The following is a 21,359-nucleotide window of genomic DNA, read 5'->3' on the forward strand; positions in this document are numbered from 1 at the left end:
GGGCCATTCGTAAATTCGAATATTTCTTGTATGGTAGGGAATTCGAAGTTCATACAGATCACAAACCTTTGCTTTACATTCAAAGTAATAAAATGGCAAATAAACGCATAATGAGATAGAGCTTATTACTCCAAGAGCATAGGTTTCGGCTAGTCTCTGTTAAGGGAAATGAAAACCAAGCCGCTGATCTTATGAGCAGACTTGTGTAAACAAAGTCTTTTATTATGGCTTATGTTTGATATTTATTCTAGAAATATGGTTCAGAATTTACTTAATTATATATATACTCATGTAAATATATTTACATACACTGTATGTTTATATACACTAAATAATATTTGAGAAAGAAAAATGAGAAATTCATTAATCATAACTGAATGTTTATATATATTCCTGTCATGTAAAAGAAGCCATAAGGCCATTTTTTTTTTAATATATATACAATGCTTTGTTTGATGCATAAGTATTTTGCAGATATTCATGATCTTTTTATCATTTATTCCAGGTATCCTTGGATCTTCGAAGCTAATCACAATCGCAACTCAATTACAATTCGCGATTAGAAATTAGAATAGGGATTTACGTTAGTAGGGCTTACCTGTGAATTTAGTTAGAATAGGGAAACTTATAGGTCATTTAGTTTAGGAAGTTAGGAAATAAGATTGTAAAATTATATTTTTGTTGTACTTTATATAAAATATGTATGCAATGAAAACAAAACGGAAAGAGTCGTCTTGTTCGTAAGAAGTCTTAAACAAAAAAATCTTAGAGTTATTGATATTCTAAAACAGGCACTTTCATTGTACAAAATACATTGTACATATTTATGTGTTAGAATATGCTGTATTCGTACAAGTGCTATTCAAATTCGTTTAATGAAAATATTGCGAATCAGTAACTGTGTTTGAAATATAAAATTTGTTTCTTAAATCGATTCTTTAATCGATTATTTAAAAAAAATAAAATTAAGCAAGAACATAACGTTGAATTCAAATATGTTAAACATGAAACGGTTGAAACTTTGTAACCATTTTTGAAGTAATTTATGTACACAAAAATATGAATTTTTGAAAACTGAATGGCATTGCAATAATTTTAATTTACTTGAATGTTTAAAAAAAAAAATGCTGATTTTGAGAAGAATACTGATTTTACATACATAAAGCAATGTTTTAAGGATTATGAAGTACTTTCATTTATTGAAATATACAATGCTATGAAAGTGGTAACAAACACTGCACTTTGTTTTAAAAGAAGTTGTGTTCGGAAAGATTACTGAATTTAAACAGTTATTTGACAAAGCAAAGTAAGAAAGGATTGTAAATTCTAATGCGCTTTGCAGAATTTAAATGATATTTTGAAACTGAAAGTGAAATTGATCTTTTACAAAACTAAAAAGCTTAGATGATTTGATATGAAATGGTTTTGTATAATGCATTTGGCATATATGTTATGCTGGTATAAAAATCGATTATTACTTGTGTTTTTGGAAATAGTGTTATGAAAGCTTAGTCAATGCTTTGAAAGTAAATTTCTTTAACGGATGTAATTCAGGTTCCCTTAATTTCATCTTTAAGACCCTGACCGGTGTAAAAACAGTCATATATCAAAATAAAGGTAATAATTCATACAATACAAATATACCAAAAATATTACATATATCTCCTTCCATTTCTGACAAATATTAAATATAAATCAAAGAAACTGCTCCTCCAAAGTACGCTTCGATTGAGCAACCCCACGTCGCCTGGAAATGATGACGTCACGTTGTGTCAGGAGGGTTGTGATTCCATAGGTTTGTGTACAAAAGCATTGGGTATTTTCTTCCATTTTCATGTTATGAATCCATACTTTTTTTTTCGTTTTCAGATGAAAATGGCACTCAAAATTATTCACTGTTCAAATTGTTGTAAACCTACAACTATTCACTACCTTTTTTGTGATTTCTTTGTTTGGCTCTTATTGGGCCTAAATTGCTATGTCAGGAAAAGTTGTTATACATAATCTAAATGCAGATATAATTGAAATCTGCGCCAAATAAGCAGGAAATAAAATATGACAAAAACTAGTTCAAAACTGTAGATTTCATAAATTCAAGCCCGTGGGTAAAAATATATGTGATATCCCTCTGTGATAGAAGTAAAGAGAATGAAATGCGTTATCTGGAAAGCAAAAAATCACCCAGTTTTTCTGTGTACAAACCTATGGAATCACGACGCTTCTTACACAACGTGACGTCACGGTCTCGAGGCAGGTGAAAAGCACAATAAAGCCTATTTTCTAAGCGGGGTTCGAAGCCCGATAATTGGAATATTCACAAGCAAAATACTCAGCTGGGAAGCGGTGAAAATGCATAAAGCATACCTTGCTGTATTTAGTAGCTTATAAGCTTTCGATTGGTATAAACTTTATCAATTTCATTTTCGGGTCCGGTCTGGATCTTTAAGGTGGGGGATATTGTCAGGAAAGAAATTTAATTATAGAGTATTTCAGTTGAGTTCAGACATGTGTTTAAAATATTTACTTGGTCCAGCTTATGGTAGGCCTATAGACAATTGTATATGTACATATGTTTTGAATGTTTCAAAAGCAAGCGTTGGGAACGTTTGATACCCCCCCCCTAGAGTCCAAGATCAGGTGGATGTCATATTTTGTTCAAGTGTTAGACATATTTCGTACTAGCTAAGCATCTTCATACAGGTGTCATAAATAGTTAATACTGTGCTTTAGCATTGAAGAATGTAGATGTACAGATGCACAGGAAGTCTTTTTGTTATTAAGAATGTGTTGCTTTATGCACTCATCTGCTATAAAAATTCTTTGAATTACGTTATAGAAATTTTACAGTTATTCCTAGTAACGGTAGGGTATATTAGGAGGTTAGTTTCAATAATTCAAGGAGAACCACCTAAGCTAGAATAGACTACAGACGTTCGTATAGGCAGTCTAAGTTATAACTGAAGGGACTACGTCGGTGACGAGATAACGACCCCAGCTGCCACCGGTTCGCCACCGACATGTTTTCGTCAAAACTCATGTCATCATTGGGGGCTCGATCTCGTCCACTAATTCGTTGAAGCCACATCTCTGATCTGGGGGTTACTCATCAAAGGGGCAACACAGTCTGCGGAGGCCGAGGCCGAGTGGAAGAGACATCGCTAGCTGCGGAGGCCAGGAACTGGACCGACCACCAGGGCCGAGTGGGGCATGTCAGGCCAGATGAGACGATGGGGGCTAGAGTCAACGATTACCGTTAAGTTAAGTTGTATTTTGTTTTATCCATGTACATTTTCATGTACAAATTATTGTAAAACCATCAAAAGAGAACATCAGAAAGATTGAAGAGATATGATTAAATCTTTTTAATAACTGTATTTATCAGTTTCACGTATTCTTTTTTGGTGTCAAGCAGCAGTAAGTAAATAATTAAAAAAAAGTCACTTCCCACGTGACAATAAGAAACATACAACTTAATAAAAATTTTGACACTTTTGGCTTCCCATAATTTTAGCACAGAGTTAGACCATGACTTCAGAATATGGGCCAGAGGGTTTAAGTCTAGTCTCAACTCTAGACATAGCATATATTTGTTAAAGTGTCAAAATTGAGTATGTGTTTGCAGACTAGGCCTTGCTACCACGGTCAGGCACCAAAGCATTCAGCAACTTCTACCTCCCAGGTATCTATTTCCTACACCCGGGTGAAGAGTGGCAAAAGTGACAAACCTTACCTTGTTAATACGATAGCCACAGCATCGTTGAGAACACTTTCCCCGAAGACTAGAATATACATATCCACATCAACGTGGAGGTCATGGAATACCGCCAGAACAGTCACTATAACGATAAACGTATTAACAGAAAAAGTTGGAAATGATATCATCACATAGATATTCAGGAGTCATGAGGGAATTAAGATGAAAAATGAATTAAAGCATATATCATCAATTATTACAGAACTTATTTTCAAGTAAAAATAAAGATAAAACACATCAATTTGCATAAATACATGATCAAATCAAAGTTTATCAATAAAATATTTGGTGCAATTTATCATCTGAAGTAGTCCTGATGACAACAAATAAAAAAAGATGAATAATCCAGGCCTGCAGATCCAAACTAACTTCATATTCTTCAATAATAATAATAATAATACATTATTTGTATAGCATTTGTCACAAAACATGTCTATAAAGCGCTTAGCAAAAATAGAAAGAGAGAAGGAATTTCAGCAAAAAAATTAAGTAATTGTATATTTCACAGTCAACTGTTCAGTTGAGGGGCTTCACATGCGCAGACCTGCCAACCTCTGGGAATGAAAAACTGTATTCTGTGATAAAAAAAACTGTATTTTTCCCCAAAAAGTGTATTTCATAATAAAATGCTTGGCACACTCGCTCATCGGGGCGCTCAAGCTGCATGCAAGCTAAAATGCGCACTGCTCTTGCAGATGAAAAAAAAACATTGAAACATGTGTATATCTCACGCTGGTTTTAACAAAATGATTGAAGAAAAAAAAAGTTACCTGAAATTACATTGATCTAATAACCATATTTGTGTACGTTTTATGAAATACAGACATATAGAGATGATTTTTCTCAATAAATTACAATTTTGTAAAATAAAAATTAAAAAAAATTAAAAAAAATTTTGTTGCAAAAACATACTAAATACGCCTAAAACGTACTGGTTGGCAGGTCTGCATGCGAAGGGAAAAGGCTACTTAACGAAAAAGTAGGTTTTCAATTATGTTTTGCTTTAGACTTCCAGGTTTGAGAGTATAATGATTATCATTGATGGTGTCTTGTAACATATGATAAAATAAATATTTTGTCAAAATCATAACTGATATGATTTAATACCATTTTAATAATGTCGGAGTATTTCATTTCATGTCTATTTCGAACAATAAAATATGGTTTTTCATCATTTTTTTTCATTTTCATAAAGTGTTCCAAGAGGAATAAAAATCAATATTTCTTGATATCATGAATATTACTTATGTAGCAAAATTAAAAAGTCTGTAAGGCCTTGTCTCATCTTAATTCCTCAGATACTGGAGTGTGGTGGTTTCATATGGTACACCATGTATTCTATTGTGGGATATTGTTACACCATCTTACTCGAAAGTGAATTCGATCAAAATGTTTTAGCTCTCAAATCAACTTTACATGTAAATGCGTGTATCTCAAACCTGTTTCCATTCATACCCTCTTGGGATGGTTCATGAAAAGCATGATGTCAATTTCTTACTCCACTTTATTCTTTGAATCAAATTATTTATCTTCTTACCGGGATCAGTTGCGGAGATTAGAGCGCCAAAGAGAAGGCAATCTTGGACGGTAACTCTTGTTTCTTTCATGATTACAATTACAAATAGATACATGATGCCACTGTAGAAACAGAGAGAAAGAGAGAGTGAGAAGTGAAAGAATAGTGAAATAAAATGAACAGTCCAAAACTGAATATAGAGTACTGAAGTGTGACGTGATCAATTTTCTTTTTTTTTGTATTTTAGTATTTTTGATAATTCGATTGAGCATGATGACATACTTCCACAACCCAAAGTTGATGGGAATCGGTCAATGGAGCCCCAAGATATGACCTCATAAATACATAACTAGCCCAAGTGGGGTGACGGACAGACGGAAGGACGGACGGACAGGGGCAACGCTTAATGCCCCCTCCGGACTTCGTCTGCAGGGGCAAAAAACAGAGGTAGAGAAAGGAGGTAAAAGATGGAAATAAATGTGTGAGTGTAATGAGATAGCGGAAAGCGGATCTGGATCAATACATGTAAAGAGGATGCTCTTAGATATATATAGATTGTATAATGCAATTTATTCAGCCTGAGCATGTACAATTTCTATCAACCCACTTTGTTATGCAGTGTGAGAGGTATGGTATACATGTACCACTAGCAGAATAGTGAGCCACACAATTTGAGGGGGCCAGACATGGCATATGGGGCAAAAATTGGATAAAATCTGCCAGTGAGGGAAGCGAGCGAGCGAAAATTTTGACATTTTTTATACAAAAATCTAATTTTGTGATACTCGAGAGATTTAACATAATATTCCGAAAGATGTATCATATTTCTCCTCTTTTTCTTGGTCCTGGAATTTTTTTTTGGGGGGGAGGGGGTGGGCATGGCCCCTACGCACTCCCTCCGATGATCTGTATGCCATTAAACATCTGGTGATGGGACCTCCTGATTTTGAAATGTAATTTACTAATTTTTCTTATCATGCATTTCAATGAAATCTGAACTGAAAAACACACACAGTAATACATTTACAGAGAGAAAAAAACGGTTTGAATATTTTGTCAAAAAGCCACCCCCCCCCCCCACTCCTTCCTACCTCTAGTCCAATCTGTATCCCAACTACATGTATCCCTTTGTGACATGAAAGAGAAACATTTTTCATTACACATACATGTACACCCCTTTCCCCACTTCTAATGTAACATTAGTCTTGAAGATCTATACTAAAGCAGTTGAATTTGTACATATGTACATGCATTCAAACTAGATGCCAGTGTATGCATGACTAATAACTATTACCCTTTTTACACAGGATTTTCTTAGCCCCGGACTATCGCTAACCCCGTACTATCCTTAACCCCGTACTATTTTTTTTCCTTTTCACACATGCCAAATTGTTATTGCTAACCCCGGATAAGGAATGCTTGCTTTTCACACACGAAACTCGCTAACCCCGGACTAGTGGTAGCTCATTCACTCGTACCCTTTTAACGCACGCTAAAATTTCCTTAACCCCGTACTATAGGTGGGGCTAAATTGCGGGGTTAAGCTTAGCCCACTTTCGTTTTACACTAGCGAACTTAACCCCGTACTATTGCTCTTAGCAATTGCTGGGATAACCCTGCTTTTTTGCAGGGCCAAATAATCCCGTACTAAAGGTGGGGTTAGCCCACTTTGCAAAAATGCTGTGTAAAAAGAAAGTGGGCTAAGCTTAACCCCGTACTATAGGTGGGGCTAAATGGCAATTTAGCCCCACCTATAGTACGGGGTTAAGGAAATTTCAGCGTGTGTAAAAAGGGTATATGTCAACTTTACATCTCTAGTGTACTGCACCATCCTTCTCCACAGATGATTTATTGCAATCATTTGAAATATTCTATACCATATGCACTTGAAATGGAAATTTATTCAATTCAGTGCACACAAAAAAATAAAACAAATATACGGGTAGAGCCATGAATATCTCGAGCCAGATTGTAAGTTTTGGCATACTGACAATTTCATTTTGGATAAAAATGTATTGGTGGCTTTATTCAATGTTTGATGATCATCAGTAGCGGACCGTGACCCGGAGGAGACAAAGCATTGGATGGGCACTGTATTGTTTGTGAACAATGCTGTGCCCCCCCCCAATGCTTTGTCTCCTCCGGGTCACGGTCCCCTACTGATGATCATGTTTGTGTGATACATGTACCAATTATATAAAGTATACACTACCATGGTTTGAAATACTAGTACAGAACAGAACATGTTATAACAATATTATAAATGAATGGTTGAAATTAGACTATTTTCAAAAAATAATTGTGGTGATGCACATAGAGAAAATTGTGGTGACGTGTAAATGCATTCATCACGTATTATGGTGATAGGGCGGGGCACCTCCCCCCCTCGGCCCACAATGATTACAAATATCTGAATATGAAGTGTGGAAATTACACATTTTGTTCCAGACTCAAGAGGTGGTTTCAGACCGCCTCGAAGTTCGTCAGTTCCAGGTATTCTCTGATCGGGAAAGTTACCCCGATCAGAAAATACCAGGTTTTTTGGTAATGTGAAAGCAAACTACGCGTAATTTCCCCGAAAGAAAATACCCGCTAAATAGTAGGTACTTTGCGAAATTACGAGAACTTTCGCGGGGATTTTTCCAAGGTCGCAGGTATTTTGGCAATGTGAAAGCAATTTACGGGAACTTTTAGCCCAGCGCGTTGTTGGGCGCGGGCGCCGTGGGTGGCTGCTGGGCTAGTGGTTTTGAATCTCGCGCCTTGCCTGCTTATTAGACCATACGACGCATGCTCCTAACTTCAGGAATTTATCCCGAAGAGTATGTCTCGGGGCGGTGTGAATGCAGGAATAATTAATGGGTATTTTTTAGCCTAAAAATGTTCTCGTAATTTAATGGGGATTCTTGTGATCGAGGCGGTTTGAAACCGCCTATAGGGCACATTTTTTTTTTATACATTTGTATACAAACACTTTAGTGGTCATTTTATTGAATTCTGTTTGAACTCATTTTGAGATCGTTACCGCAACTAGTATTTGTCTTTAAGGGAAGACGATAGATGATGAAGGAGAGAGAGAAGGTATGAGAAAGTAAAGGATTCCAACGGATGAGAGAGGAAACCAAGAGAGAAAATATAAATTCAATAAAATAAAATATGGGACAGAGGAAGTAGATACTTCCACTTTATATCAGGTTATTTCATAATCCTATGCATGTCATCCTGAAATCCTAACTAACTACAGACTGTAGACAGTACATGTTCATAAAGCCTGCAACACACTCTGCTCCAGTTTTATAACTCAATTTTAAGCTGAGGCAGATGCCACAACAACTGTGTCTCGGCCATATGCACTCGGCCTTAATTCTCAATCTCTTTGTATGTTTCCTCTATCCCATCCAAAATTGAAAACTGGAAATAAATTGCAATATCTGTGAGGCATGTCTACAACTTAATAATAAGGGTTTTCCAAAATGAATCTTACTCCTTTCTTTTCCATTCACTCAGACCACAATCAGAAATTGAGATGACTCATGCCTATACTTTTATACAAAGTGGGTTTGAAGAAGAAAAATAAAGCCCCCTTGCATTGTACACTAATGGATATCTGGATGCATCTAGGTTCAATTTGACCATAAAAATAGACTCAATTCATCGCTAGTTATTCTCATTATTATCTATAAAGAACTATTGCCTGCTAATTAGCTGACAGTGACATTGTAGTTCACGATTACATCAATAAATGGGACCTTTTCTACATGGTATACATACTTTAAATTATGTAATCATGGGCTGTGTCATGATTTATTATTTCAAATTTAGCAAAGTAGAAACTAAAAAGTGCAAAAGAATTAAGAAAACATAGGAAGGATTCTATAAATATCTTTTCTTGCATACATGTAATACCATACTGTACATCAAGTGCAGAAGAGTAACATTAAGTAGTTCTAAGTACATGTAGCTGTTAGATATAAATGGACCCAACATGTGAATAAAAATAACCATACGATTATATAAAGAGCATACTGATTAAAAATGGTGCAGGTTAGATAGAAATTAAGAGTCGAGGATGATTTCGTAGAAATGTTTCTTTTTTATACAATTTTGCAGTACTATGGGATGGTTTTGTAACAAATTCTATTAAATTCTATTCTGAAGAATTAATCAACTACAATTAACAGGCAAAATGTTTTTTTGTTTTTTCGGGGGGGGGGGGGCCTACTTTTCATGAATTACTGCCTAATTCTGCAACGTTAGATTAGCTTAACACTGCGATTAATGGGGAATTTCCAGGTTGTATTTTTTTAGTTTTCAGGGCTCTTTGGGGCATTTCAGGGCCTGAATCGCCCCCAGCCCCCATGTAATATTTTCCCTGGATAAGTACAATTGAAAATAAAACAAGATTCTGACTGACAAATTATGCATTGTTCCTCAAGTCACTTCTGGTAAAAAATAAATGCACATATGTGTGGAGAAGGACACAATATATTAACTGTAAATTTTATCACTTTTTTTGTAGGATTCATACTTTACTGATCTTCTGTCTATAACATTGTGTCCTGGTGAGAAAATAATAATTTGGTGATAAATTTACCAAACATAATATGAAACACATTTCATACAAATAGGTCAGTATTAAACCTACTTCCTTATTAAACATCTATGAAAAAAATTATTAACTTTTGTATTCTACACATTAAAGGTTCAAAGATTCCAGGAAAAATACACACACACAAAATGCCACACACCACAAATATCAAAGAAAGCAATGAACATACATCTATGTACATGTACATGTATGTAGGCCTAAATGCTATGGCCTCCTGTTTTGTGAACATTTAGCTAAACTTATCATTTTTTAATAAATATTAGAGTTCAAAATTCTCAACAAAATAAGCAAAAAGTTAAACATTGTTGATCAACAATTAACACTGCAATCAATCAATCGATCAATAAATCAACCAATCAATCAATCTATCAAAATCAATAAATAGATGGTATTGTATCCAACTAAAAGACAAGTCTATTATTATTTGACAGAGATATATTTATTCTTTCATTATTAATATTATTATAAATTTACACACAATACTGAATTTCCATATACATGTATATGCTGTAATAAAAGAATCATTCCCAAGCCATGTGCGGTCAATGACCATGTAACATGCATTCTCCCCTTCTCTGTACATATCAACTTTCCATTAATACACAGGACCCTATCAACTCATTATGTGATACCGGATTCCTATTGGACCTCACTCGATTAAGTAAATATGCTCCACTAAAAGGCCTTCTCCAGATACTACATATGGAATGAAGATTGATGACAAAATGCAATTTAATTGTCATCGCCCTCAGACATGACCATACCTAAGAAATTGCTTTTTTTTTTTTTGGGGGGGGGCTAAATTTTATAGATACATCTAATGCATTGTGCACTATTCTAATATCTATACAGGTAGGCCTATACATGTATATTTTCTACTTGGTTGATAATGTAGGTCTATTTGGCATATAATGGGGCAAATTTATTATTCATCCGATTATTCATCTGATTTTGTAGAAATACAAGATCTAACAGAAAAATACTAGTCAGAAATGTTATGATCAACTGTTGTGGTCAAAACTCCTCCATAACAGACGGATGTGACTGATGAGGGCCTTCTGCACCAGCCTGAGTTGTCAAATTAGCGCGCTATTTCTGATCCGGCAAATTATCCCGATATGAACAATCTCGGGATTATTTGTAATGGAGATGCAATCCCTGAATTAATCTCAAGATGGCAAAATAATACTAAAGTCAATTTAGTATTATTTGCAAAATAGCACGCTATTTACGAATTATCCCGCTAATTCGCAGGTGCAGACGCACTAGGGATTATCTTTTCACGTTGTCACACCATAATGCATCGATGCCTCGCTCGAGCACAAATTGCTCTTCTTGCGCTGGTGGAGATGGGGTTTCTAGAATCTCAAGATTAATCGCAAAGAGGGGCGATCGGGCTAAAATGTCGAGATTGAGCAAACTCGGGCTGGTGCAGCACCGCCTAAAAAGAGGAACAACTGGGAACATTACTCTTGCAACTGTAATTACTTTACAGGCTGTCAGCTTCTTACAGTGCTGAAATAGGCACATTAGGCAACAAGGATGCGGTTTGGGTGTAGCACTGACACACACACACACACATGTATTATGAAACACATGATTGGTTTAACAGTTCTGAATGTTCTAGAGAGCGTAATGTGTTCACTGCACAATACTGTTTAAATAATTCAGTACAAACAATACCTTCTCACATCAACTATATCATTTCCAGAGTCGTACTGTTAGAGATGCACATTATCAACTTGAATGATGACTACTGCAGTCATCATCATGGGAACATTGTAAAATTTCATTGTAACCATCCTCCTCCTCATCCCCATTGTTGCCATTATTCACATATCATCACCTGATCACCACCACGTTATAATTATCATCACCATCTTTATCATTGTAACCATCATCATAATCATCATCATCATCACCACCATCACCATCACCATCATTATCGTCTCAACAACATCATCATCATCATCATCATAATTGTCAGCATCATCGCCATAATAATCATCATCATCATCATCATCAACATCATCATCATCATCATCATCAACATCATTATCATCATCATCATCATCAACATCAACATCATCATCATCATCATCATCATCATCATCATCATCATCATCATCATCATCATCATCATCATCATCATCATCAACAACATCATCATGATCATGGCTCCATCATTATTTTCATCACCACCATCATCAATTCAGTCGCTCATTAAAATTGATAAAACAAAAGCATCATAATAATCATCATATTCTTCATCATCATCACAATCATTTAAATCATCAATGCCTCCATCATTTTCAACACCCTCACCCATTTCTTCATTCCTAATCAATATTCATATTAAGTTATCCATCACAAATATGCCAATTATCACCTTCATTTAATCACCATTAATCATCTTATTACCATTACCACAATGATAATAAAATTTATAAATAAGAATAAAGATAATCCATTCTCATCATCATACTCCCATATAAACATCACCACATTGTATTGATGATACATCTATCACGCATCATTGAAATAGAAAAGGTTCTGTGTAAGAGCTCTATAAGTGTTTACATAAAAAAGAACAATGTCTCTTGCCCTTGCGTCTTTAACAAATTCTACACTATATCATCAGATCTAATCTGCATTAGACACCATTTTTACACAAATATTAGAAAAATTATCACAGATAATTTGGGACAAGATTGATTTCAGCAGGTCCTGTATAAAATAATTCACAAATGTTATTTCATATTAAAACATGTCAATTTAAATTGAATATATTTTTGGAAAAAAAATGAATGAAAAATGGATGAAAGATAAAACTACCATGTGCCTTGAAAATATTCAACTAAACTTTTTTTTTTTTCTTTTTTTTTATTTATGTTTTTATTGATAAATCTTCAACATACAAATCATTTACATCAAATTCCACTATAAAAGTTACATAAAAAAAAAAATCAATCAAAATATATACAAAGGATTAGAGTGATCGGAAAAAAAAAAAAAAAATCAACAAGGAGAAAGCGGAGTACATGTATATCATTTCATTAAAACAATATCATATTTTTACATGAGCAAGAACCCCTAGAATGAAAACCAATCAGCAACAAACTTTGGCAAAGTTATATTCAACTAAACTTTAAACCTTCGTATGCTTAATGATTGGGAAAAACATGAATCAGGGCTCGACTTTAGCGGGAGCCCGGTGGCAATTGGCTCCCTAAAACCTTGGCGGGCTCCTTAGAAAGTAAATCAAAATGCCCGGCTTGCTCCTTAAAGGAGAATGAAACTCTTGGAGCAAGTTAGCTTTTGTGAAAGCAGAAAAATCAAAGAATAAGATCAACAAAACTTTGAGTAAAATAGGACTAGCAATAGAAGAGTTATGAGCATTTGAATGTCGAGATCACTAATGCTATGGAGATCCCCCCATTGGCAATGCGACCAAGATCTGTGATGTCACACACGTACAACATCTCCCATTCGGACACTGAAAATATACCCCAAAACATCTCTTTTTGCTCATTCTAATCATATGACAAACGATTCATCAATGATATAATGTTGTGAAACCTCTGTACTTGTCATCTCATAAAGAAAACACCTAACCTTGTGATAGACTCTATAAAAGTGAGAATATAAGTGAAATAAGTACTAAATTAAGTAATGAGGGAGTTGTACGTGTGATATCACAGATCTTGGTCGCATTGCCGATGGGAGGATCTACATGGCACTAGTGATCTCAATATTCAAATGCTCATAACTTTCTTATTATTCATTCAATCTTCCTCAAACTTTCAACAATATGTTTCTTTGATTTTTCTCTTTGATATGGATTCAGCTAGTTTCAAGGGTTTCATTCTCCTTTAAGTTTTTCTAGTATCAGCCATGAAAGTTCATTCATAAAAACAGTGAGTGACCTCGTAACTGTCAACATTGAGCCTGTGTTGCTTGGTTATAATGGTATGTCCCCATGGCCAGGTCATTGTATGAGGCTCTTGGGCATTCCTAGTGCCTGTGGCTGAGTTTAATGTAAACAAAGATGTCTATTCTGAAATAATGGATGAGATGAATGTCGATTTGAGTGGAAATTGAATATGCAATGAAACAGATTGAGCAAAGGATGAAAATATCATATTTTGGGAAGGTTCTGAAAGAAAAGTGTATTCCTAGTGGTTAAATGCATTTTCAATAGTTTTGGTCATTTATTTTCCTCTCTGCAAATGATATTAATTATTGCTTGCTCAATCTGTTGAGCAATATTGAAGATTGAATGAATATGAATTTGAACAGACAAAGCGAGGAAGAGTGACTTATCCAGTGCTATATCTCATTCTGATAAAACCTGAAGTCCAATGTTAAAGGGCTTCACAAAAGTCAATTGCTGTAAGATTAATTCTTCAGTTCAGTTAATCCTCACATTTACTAAATAATAATACACCTGGTAATTGATGATTATAAAAACAAGGAATTGTGTGCAGTGTTGGTGTGTTTTAATACTGACCATTGTTATGACCCCAAAAAAATGTGATAAACTTGGGCTCCCTGAACCCCTTGCGGGCTCCCTAAAAAAGTGGTTGAGGAGCCCGGCTGGCTCCCTAAAAAAAAAGTAAAGGTCAGGCCCTGTGAATGCCAAGCGTGAACAAATTTGAGACTTATTAGTGTCACAGGAAAGTAAGATTCCTTGAGCTATTCACAAATATATAAACCATTTCTCCCAGAATCTTCTGATTTGGCAACCATTTCAAAAGTTTTATAGAGAGATGCACTGGACTGAAACTTACCCAACAACTAAGAAGGATATGGCTGTCCCAGCAAAAGCGAACGTGAGGATAGATCCGAGGTTCCGAAAGAAATGTCTCTGGTTATCATTATTGGGGATAGAGAGAAGGAGAAAAAAAAATCATAATACATCACTTTATAGTTCCAGGAATAAATTAATGACAATATTTGAAGTTATATTCATTTTTTATCAGTAATTGGAGATCTACATTTAATCTCATTTGCACCAAAGTCATCAGGATCCCGTCTTACAAAGAATTGTGACTGATCCAATCAACCTCCACTATATGGAAATCCATCCTTGTCATAATTTTTCCAACAGGAAATTTGTATAATGTCCCTTTGTAAACATTGAGAAAGCACATGAATTGTCAGGGTCCAGATATTTTATCATCTTCTTCTTCAGTTTCCCCTCAACATTTTACTCTCCAAACAATATTGCAACAAAATATTGAAGATGAGATTTAAAGTGAAAAAATATCATAATTTGAATATGGAAATGAGAGGACCTACATGTATTGAAATCAAATACTGATGTCTTAAATCAAGGATTCCTTTTTGTATTTGAACACAGAAAAAAATAAGATGGCACTAGTTAAAAAATTTTACAGCAAGAGAAAAAGAGAAAAAACTCACTCTTTTTAAGCTGTATCCTGCGTAGAATATGATTGGTGGCAGGAGAATATTGAAGAAAATCTCTGGATCAAATTGCAGCTGAAATGCAGAAAAAAAGTAATAATAAAGACAAGATAATGCTGGTAAGTACTGTTATTGCAGTCCAATACAAGCAGTCCTCACAGCAAACCCATAGAGAGGGCAAAGCAGTTGTAAAGTCATGCATAAAGGACGAGAATTTGAAAAAGCACTTGCATTTTGCAATATTTACATTTTCTTCAATTCTATTCCATGTGCACAATATTTCATAAGTGTGTCCGTCCAATACGGGCCATGTTATATGTTATAAATACAAACAACTATCTAGCTAGAGCAAAATAATTTCAATGCAAGAATAATTTTGGATTATTGATTTAGGATGATTGGAAATCCAGTCCCACTTTGTTCAAACATCAAGAAAACCTTTCAAGACTTCTCAATCCCTATTTTCAGTTGATTGCAAAGTCGATGCATGTAGCTTCACAAACAGCTAGAGTCTTCCATTTAAGACTGGCTCAGGCTAGCCCTTAAGATGTAAGAATAAATACATATTGTGCTGAGAGACAGAACTCTGATGTATCAAGTTGCGCTTTATTAAAGGAAGATTGGGTTGAGGATGGACAATGCAAAGATTTGTGTAAAGTGGGGAGGGGTAAGGATGACTGATGCCAGTGTGAGAAGAATATGGCCACCCCCATTCAATGCGGACAAAACTCACCTTTGAACCAAAATCTCTAGACCTGGCCTGAACCTGCCCAACCACACTGTCTCTGATATAGAGGAACGTCACGTTGGCTCTGTTAGCTCCGAACTCCTCGTATGTAAGATGCAAGTACATGTCCATGGGGGCGTTGACCTCTCCGCAAGATCCCTTCTGGGTGTACACCATAGATGCCTCTCCACTGCCCTTGGATACATAGTAAACTATAACTCCAATTATCACACCTGGTAAGGAGAAAGATCCACAAGGTTACACTCTATACTATACCCACTCTTATTTTTCCAGATCGATGTCCAGACATGACAGCATTTTACCAATGTTTTTCAGGCGATATTTCATATCTAAAAGCCAGGCAGGTCAATATCACAAGAACGTATTTCTTGACTTATGTATCTGGGGTAACGTCAACCAGGTTGACTTTTGACATGAGAGTGACTTCGGACCCGCTAGTGGGAAAAGGATACATGTCAGTGAGTGTGTATTCCCATTTTTCCTGAATAATAATCGCATCCCTTCTGTTACTCACTGAACACTATCACACAAGAATATTACTCCTTGTCAAGAGGTCCCAAGAGGATTTTTTTCCAGAATTTGTATTTCAGAAGTTAATCCAGAGTCCGAAGTCAGCTGATTGGTGGTACTTGATAATTTGAGAAAACTAAAGACAAAAGAGGAGATCTTTCATTGATAGTCCAGATATAGACAGGTGAAAGCCTAAAGAAAACAAATATGTCATGACGACAAATATTTGACTTAGACTCTTAGGCCCGTATTCTGAAGTCAGGTTTAACTGAGACCATGGTCTAACTCTGTGCTAAAATTATAGGGAGCCAAAAATCAAAAAATTGTTTCTATTGTTGTTTTCTTATGTTAATATTTTGCTTTCATAATGAAAAAAATACTTCAAATACTTAATTAACCATTCTGAGACAATTATGAACAATTTGGGCGTCATATGAGTTAATAGACTGGATGTGTACTGTTAGGAATGTGTGCCCCAATTGGCTCTCCATAGATAAACCACAACTTTAAACCAGAGTTTATTTTTAAACCTGAGTTCAGAATACGGACCTAAGAGACATAGATGTAGTTTTGAAACCCTAATTTTTTAGAGTAGAGTGGCTCCCTCATGCAGTATGTATAATTCTGATTGCAAAAACAATTATTCAAAATTCAAAGGCAGATAGTGAAGAAGCACTTGTCTATTTTAAAATGTTGATAACGCTGCATTTTTATCTTTTATTTTTATTTTAATAGGCCTTTGTCTGGTATTAAACTAATTTTATCATTTTGATTTGGCTCAGTCTGATATTCTAGATAATTAAAATCTGTCTCTGTATATAAACAAGGAAGATAAAGAGTCTGGCACTTATGATTTAGTTCCTCTGCCAGACCTCTGGGGCCCGTTTCTCAACACCCGGATAAGTTAGTCATATCTTTGTCCACCAACTATGGAGTTAGTTCCAATCTTACTAAACCCGTTTCACGAAAAGGCTTCCTAACAAGAATTCCTTGATATTGATACTATCTGTAGAAAGAGCAGAAGAGACGTAGCCTTAGTCACAAAATAGCATAATTTTCAAAAAGCAAAATTATGATAAAACTGTTATTATTGTGATGAATTGGGAAATACATCTAATCAAAATATATCTAGGCAAGATAAAGCTAGGCCTACATCATACATACTCAAACCATGACGACTACAGCATTTAATTGATGAGAAAATGAAATTATGAATAATTCATTTCATGACTCAAACATCACATGTGGATGTTGAGATGGGTACCCCCAGGATATTAAATTTTAATAACTTAAAGAAGTAAACCATAAAGGTTCCCTTTGTAAAATGATGATAATTATACGCTTTTATGTTTCCAAACATCATCAAGATATAAGGTAACAAGATTTTTTTTATATCTTTAGATACTGAAACATACCATTAGACAAATTCTATGCATATCAAAATTAGAGCTATAATTTTTCAAAATGTCGATAAGGGTCTGAAAACAATGAATACGTACAGTTATGGATGGCCTGACGAGGCAGAATCTTTATCAATTCAATCATATTACATTTTCAAAAGAAATGGTTTTGTGGCTTTTTATCAACAGTGTTTATAGTTTCTACTTTCTGTGTATTACAATTCTCGCTACCCCAAATAGCGATTTCGCCGAGATCCGGGAAAATCCCTGTAACGTGAATTGCATTATGGGATAGCTTTTTCGGTATTACAACTTCCTGTTTGGAAGTCCAATGCACTGTTTTGCCATTCAGATCAACAGTGCCGTCATGCACAACAACACAACGTCGCTTTCGCTCGGAAAGTTCGTGATCACAACCCTCTCTTTCACGATACAGTTTAACAGTTTTACAGCCTTTTCTGCTAAAGTCACTAATTCTGCCCGACGCTTTCCATTGCATGGTATTCATCTGTCAGTTAAGATTTTTTTAAGTTCCGAAACTGATTTGTATCCATTTTGTGGTCGACGAAAAATTGAACGAAATGAATGCTGTATATATTTAGCGTCTAGTTGAATACGATCGTGATGTCAGGCCGGTCGCTAAATGCAAAATTTTAAGATATTCATTATTTGTTTGATTTTTTTATAACCAAATAAAAACATGAATAAAAATTATTTTCACGTGAAATATATTTTTTATTTTTATTTATAATTCAAATGGAATAAAAACTGACCAAATGTAATAAAAAGTATTATACTCTGTACATATTATTACGCTGATTGGCATCGATTTCTGCGTGGTGGAAAACTCAGTATCGCGAACCTAGCACGAGCATGACTCTAAACCGGAAGTGGTGATGACGACCCGACGGAGTGAAAATTATCTCGTCTCGCGCATTATGAGATTTTTGTTCCTATTTGGGGTAGCGAGAATTATCATTGAATGATCTACAGTGTATCCCACTTGTTTTGCAATGTAATTTCAACTTCTATGATTGATCACAAAAGATTATAATTTTCAAATTTTGAGGCATTTTTTGCATGTCAGTCTACCCACGCGATGCAACTATGTCATTATGAAAGAAGTTATGACAGGTTCGGAGGTGTCATAAATATTTAGTCAGGTTGTTGTCCCAGATCTTGGCAAAGAGGGCTTTGTGAAACGGTTAGCGGACGAGTAGCTCACTATCTCCGATTTAGTCAGGAAGTTAGACGGTGTTGAGAAACGGGCCCCTGGCCTCTTACGGTTGCACAGTCATAAGAAAATAAGCGATTATCATTATAATATAATTAGTTAATCAATCACTCACTGTTTTAATTTTTAGAATAGATTAGTATCAGTTACACAGATATTATTAGCATGACGATGAAAGCTAACTGTGCCGCAGGCCGCACCATATATTCAATCATGAGTATAGAAGATTGCAAATTTGCAGTTGCAAGTTAACCATGATTTATTAATTATTGGCAACAAATTAATCTCGGCCCTATCAAGAAAGTTTCAATAAGAAATCTTTTGATAAATTTTCATCAAACTTTATTTTTTCTACTACTACTACTACTAGTAGTACTACTAGCTTCTGCCTTCCCCTTCCTATCTTATCAAAGTCATCAAGATTTCATTTCTTATTTGACCCAAATTTGTCCTTTCTAACGTTTTTCTACCATTTCAGCTCCTTCCCCGCCTGACCCACTCCCATCGACTCACCGTAAATCATCGCTAACCCCGTCTCGTGCATAAACCTGAACCTGTGATGCTTGAAAAGCCATGTTGTGAGAATGGTTATCACTAACAAGATCAAAAACAACAACAAATTCAACGAGTCCTGCCGATGCTGTTTCTCCACAACCTGCTCCGCAACTTCGCCTGGATCAACCTCGCAACTGGGACTAACCGTTGTTGACTGCGATCTTCCATGATCCACCCACAACAAGATGTTCCAGGTTGTTAGAATCCATCGAAAGCACCGACCCCGGCTGAAATTGAAAGTGGCCATGTTTTCCCCGCGAGCCAAAGCAAAAGGGGAGGAGGTGCCACCTTCGCGAAAATGACTTGTTTACTTCCGGTATTTTCACAATCGATTACAAACATAACGGTGTCGTGCCGCGGTGATACAACCACGTTTCTTCTAAAATTTCTGTAAATTAAAGATTAGATTTGGTGGGGATGGGGGCCCGGGGAGGGGTCAAAGAAGCAAAACAGATATTAGATTCCAAATTAAGGGACGAATTAGGAATCTGTGCTTATCATTTGTGTTGAAAATTAAGTTTTCCATTACATGACCCCGTAATTGTGTAAAATTTGTACCTTGCAATAATTTTGTACAAATCCAAGATGTGGTACACAATATATCATATTTCGGAATTTACTCTGAAATATTACACTAATACCATTCACCCGACCATATCAGCTTATGTACAGGCAATCAGTCAGCATTTTTCAGCTACATGAATACATACTTCTTTTTTATTTTCTCTTATTTTTTTCACCTATGTGGGGCTGGGATCCCGGGTGGGATATTGGGTCAGATGCATAAGGGTATATCCTAATTGCTTTTTGCTTGGCTTTTATACGCTATTATACCTGATTCCGTATGCATAAAATTCGGAGCGAACAAATGTTTTAGCTTGAAGCTCAATCAATAATTGCTTACTATCTGGTAATTTGCTTGACCATATGTTGACGATTAAGCTATTGATATTAAGTGCATGCATGAAGAGAACATTTTGCTTTAAAGGGGAATCCAGCCTTGGCCATAAAAATTAATGTTTTGTTGGGAAGGAGAAAAATAAATTAAACAGATTGGTGAAAGTTTGAAAGAAATCGGACAAGCAATAAGAAAGTTATAGCTGCTTTAAAATTGAGATCACTAATAGTATGTACATTTCAAATTGGCAACTGGGTAAGTAAATTATGACAAGGGGCAAGGACAACTTTCCCATAGGCCTGTACTTTATTATCATGGATTTGTGGTTTTCTCCTAAGTACCCATTCCCCTGGGGCAGTAATCTAAATATTACCCAGGTAGTATATTGTTTAATGGTTTAATGTCCTCATGAAAGAAAAATATAATTTGTAGTAAAACTTTTGGAAAAATGACATTTTAGCCATTCTATGTATTGGAGTACATGGAAGAGTAGTCCTTGCCTTACATCACGATGACATCCCATATGTGGCCAATTTGAAGTCTCCATGAGTATAGTGATTACCAATATTTACAACTTTTAAAAATTCATAACTTTCTTGGTGTTTGTCCAATATTGTTCAAACTTTCACCTATCAACTTGTCTGATTTTTCTTTTTCTTATAAAAACAAGTTTTTATTTAGGTTGGATTCCCCTTTAATAAGTGTGCGTTT

General features: G+C 35.3%; 1 protein-coding gene across 1 annotated transcript; it reads right to left on the reverse strand.

Annotated features, from left to right (window-relative positions):
- Positions 1–1,866: 1,866 nt before the first annotated feature.
- On the reverse strand, positions 1,867–20,054 carry LOC135156983 (sodium/hydrogen exchanger 6-like). The gene is made up of 6 exons (XM_064111233.1): positions 19,709–20,054; positions 16,037–16,263; positions 15,301–15,378; positions 14,667–14,743; positions 5,292–5,392; positions 1,867–3,836 (listed from the first exon to the last, which is right to left on the reverse strand). Exons 1-6 carry the CDS (start codon positions 19,995–19,997, stop codon positions 3,727–3,729), a joined length of 882 nt encoding a protein of 293 aa, XP_063967303.1. The 5' UTR covers positions 19,998–20,054; the 3' UTR covers positions 1,867–3,726.
- Between the last annotated feature and the right edge of the window lie 1,305 nt (positions 20,055–21,359).

This window comes from Lytechinus pictus, chromosome 16 (assembly GCF_037042905.1).
Source record: "Lytechinus pictus isolate F3 Inbred chromosome 16, Lp3.0, whole genome shotgun sequence".
In the NCBI taxonomy this organism is placed as follows: domain Eukaryota; kingdom Metazoa; phylum Echinodermata; class Echinoidea; order Temnopleuroida; family Toxopneustidae; genus Lytechinus; species Lytechinus pictus.